A 2,848-nucleotide genomic window follows, 5' to 3' on the forward strand; every position below is an offset into this window, starting at 1 on the left:
AACTTTGAAAAATGTTTTCTGAACAAAAAAAGCTTCATGAGCAGCTCTGCTGTTTTCTTTTCAAATTTATTTTATTTTGTCCAGTTTAAAATTTGTATTTACTTTTTTTTAACAGATTTTTTTTACCTTAGTATTTATTTTTAATTAATGTTTTTCAGATCAAGTTTTCTTAATTGCATGCTTTGTAAATTGCACTTTACTGATCCCATTCTCTTCACTTCTTTGCGTTAGTATGGGCTGCAAGCTAAGACAATACATTTTAAGTAAAATCTATCTATCTATCTATATATCTATATATATCTACATCTATAAATATCTATATCTATATATGTATATATATATATATATATATATATATATATATATATATATAAAAGAAAACGTTCTAATAAAAAAAAAAAAAAGATTTGAAATTTTGCCGTTTTCTTAAATCTTATTTTTTTCAAATTCTCTGTATTTCAATTTTTTTTAGGATTATTTTTTTTATATTTTTAAAATTCTATTTTTGAAATAAATATTTAATGTGAAGGAAATAGTATTTTCAAAGTATGAAAAATGTAAATATATATGTAAAATAATTTGAAAAAAATAAAATAGGGGGAAAAAAAAGTAGAAATTAGCCAGAGAAATCTGAGGAAATAGCAAAGTTATTCTAAAACCTTTTTGATATATATATATATATGTTTTTCAAAGTTTCATTTTAGGATTTCATTTTTTTCTATTTCCATTTACAAAACCTGATATTTGCTGGAAACAAACAAACTGAATCCAAACACAGAGCAGTCTGAATGTTAGATTAAAAGTAAAACCATAAACGCATACAGCTGAAAAACATTTCTTATTGCTGATGAAGATTCTCAGTCATTCAGGTCCTAAAAGTTCAAAAAAATCCACTGCTCTTCAAATCTTGGAAACCAAGTCCAGAGGATTTTTTTGAACTTTTACGGAACATTTCTTATAGCTTCCCGTCCTGTTCTCACCATGTCCAGCAGCAGGTAGACGGACTCTCGGTTTCTTGTGGTCATCTTGTCGGTTTCCTGGCCAATCTTCAGGAGGCTGGATGAGGCTAGCTGCAGAGACGAGAATGAAGACATGTGACTGAGACGTTACACGTTAGCTAAACAGAGCTGCGTTCATTTCAGTCACATCTCCTTAAAATGATCCGTCTGCTCCGCTCCACCTGAGGATTGCATGAGATGTGCTGACAGAACGGAGGCAAGTCGATTAGGAATCATGCTAACATCTTTTAACAAAAAGCTGAGACCTGCTTCAATCTGACAGCAGCGAAAAAACAAAAGAACCCGAGTGCAGAGATGAGACACAGCAGGCAGTGTTTCTGGGGCAATGAGAATAAAACCAGCTTTACCGTTTAAATAATTCTGCTCAGCACTGTCAGAATTTTAAACCAAACTGTCAAATCTATAGTTTATAAAACGTTCTAACCTTTTCTTTTCCAAGGTTTAGAGATTGAAATATAATGCTTGTGCAAAGAACCAAAGCAACAGAAGCAAAAACTATTTAAACAGTTCAGTTAGAAATAAATCAAATATCTTACAGCCAGGAACTCCTTCAGGCGGTCCTCTATGCTTCCCTTGTGGATGGTGAAGAGCGCTGCAGCAATCTGATTGATGGCTTTGGCCAAACAGTGGATGTTATTGCAGTGGCCTGCAGGGGGCAGCAAATACAAACTCTTGAAACACCAAGAACATTTTCTTCCTTTTTATTTTTTACTCCTTTACTTGAAATCCATCAAAACAGCTTAATGTATAATATATTGTGGAGCATTAGTTGAATGAAATGGAGCGCATTGTGAGTGAAAAGGGGCGCCGTTATGCGGACGTGTACAAAGAAACGCCGTTGGTAAAAGCAATTGTTGGCAAAGACGAGGTCTGCATACCAACCAGAGCCGAGCCGACGCTAACTTATTATCCTCTTTAGGAGCCTCTTATTAACACTGCAGCCTTTCATTTCAAGGTTGTTAGGCGGCAGTGTCTTCATAATTCACCCTCTGACTGACAAATGTCTTTGATAGCTTATCAAAAGCCTCATTCAACTACGCCGGCTTCTACTGGGGGAAATCCTTCTGTTGACTTTAACTCTATTCATCCTTTTATTAATACACACAAGATTTGATACATCAATCTAAATAAATAGGCTCTGAAAATCAGAGCTTATATCGACTATAGAGCTTTCAGGCTATAAAATACTCCCAACTTATTGGCTTAAATCAACATTGAGAGAAAATGTGCTGTAATTAGGAAAGAAAACTCATTTTTAGGATCAAATAGTCAATAAATTACATTTCTAAAACAAACAACCATCAGTTTGAAGGTTATTTGTACCTTTTTATTATCTAACCTTAATATAACTGGATCTAAATCCCATTTCAAAGCGTGATGGAAAGCGTGACTTGCAGCTGTGATACATGAGCAGTTCTGCTATGCACTGAAAGATCATGAGCATCATGTTAATTGTTCCTCCTCATGCTCAGTTCCCCCTAAATAAACACTAAAGTACTGGAAATTAACCTCTGGATCAGGTTCTGTCTGATGAACCTGCTTCTTCCTTCAAAAGTCACTGCAGTGATTTTCCACCCGGTTTGAGGAAACTGAGCAGTTTCTGATTTGGGTTGAGATTTGAGCTGCTTAATAAAGTCAGGGTTTATACAGGAATGAGTAACTCTAATTTAATATTTTTAATGCTCTCAGAAATCATTTTAATGCCATCACAACAACTACCAATGACTCTCATAGAACACGGAAAAATCCTTTGTCATCTTTACTTTAACCTGACTCCGCCAGATGGATTTGCTCCGCATATCCATCTGGAAACCTTCCGCTGAAGTAAT

At 34.5% G+C, this 2,848-nt stretch overlaps 1 protein-coding gene across 4 annotated transcripts in view; it reads right to left on the reverse strand.

The window, feature by feature from the left end:
• nckap1 (NCK-associated protein 1) overlaps positions 1-2,848 on the reverse strand; it is a 56,020-nt gene that overhangs the window by 2,413 nt on the left and 50,759 nt on the right. For all 4 annotated transcript variants that reach the window (XM_015392870.1, XM_015392868.1, XM_015392866.1 and 1 more), the window contains 2 exons: positions 1,556-1,665; positions 981-1,070 (listed from right to left, as the gene is read on the reverse strand). In XM_015392870.1, coding sequence (XP_015248356.1) covers positions 981-1,070; positions 1,556-1,665 — 200 coding nt within the window. The remainder of the gene's footprint in view (positions 1-980; positions 1,071-1,555; positions 1,666-2,848) is intronic.

Source organism: Cyprinodon variegatus, unplaced genomic scaffold, assembly GCF_000732505.1.
Source record: "Cyprinodon variegatus isolate N-32 unplaced genomic scaffold, C_variegatus-1.0 Scaffold611, whole genome shotgun sequence".
Lineage (NCBI taxonomy): Eukaryota > Metazoa > Chordata > Actinopteri > Cyprinodontiformes > Cyprinodontidae > Cyprinodon > Cyprinodon variegatus.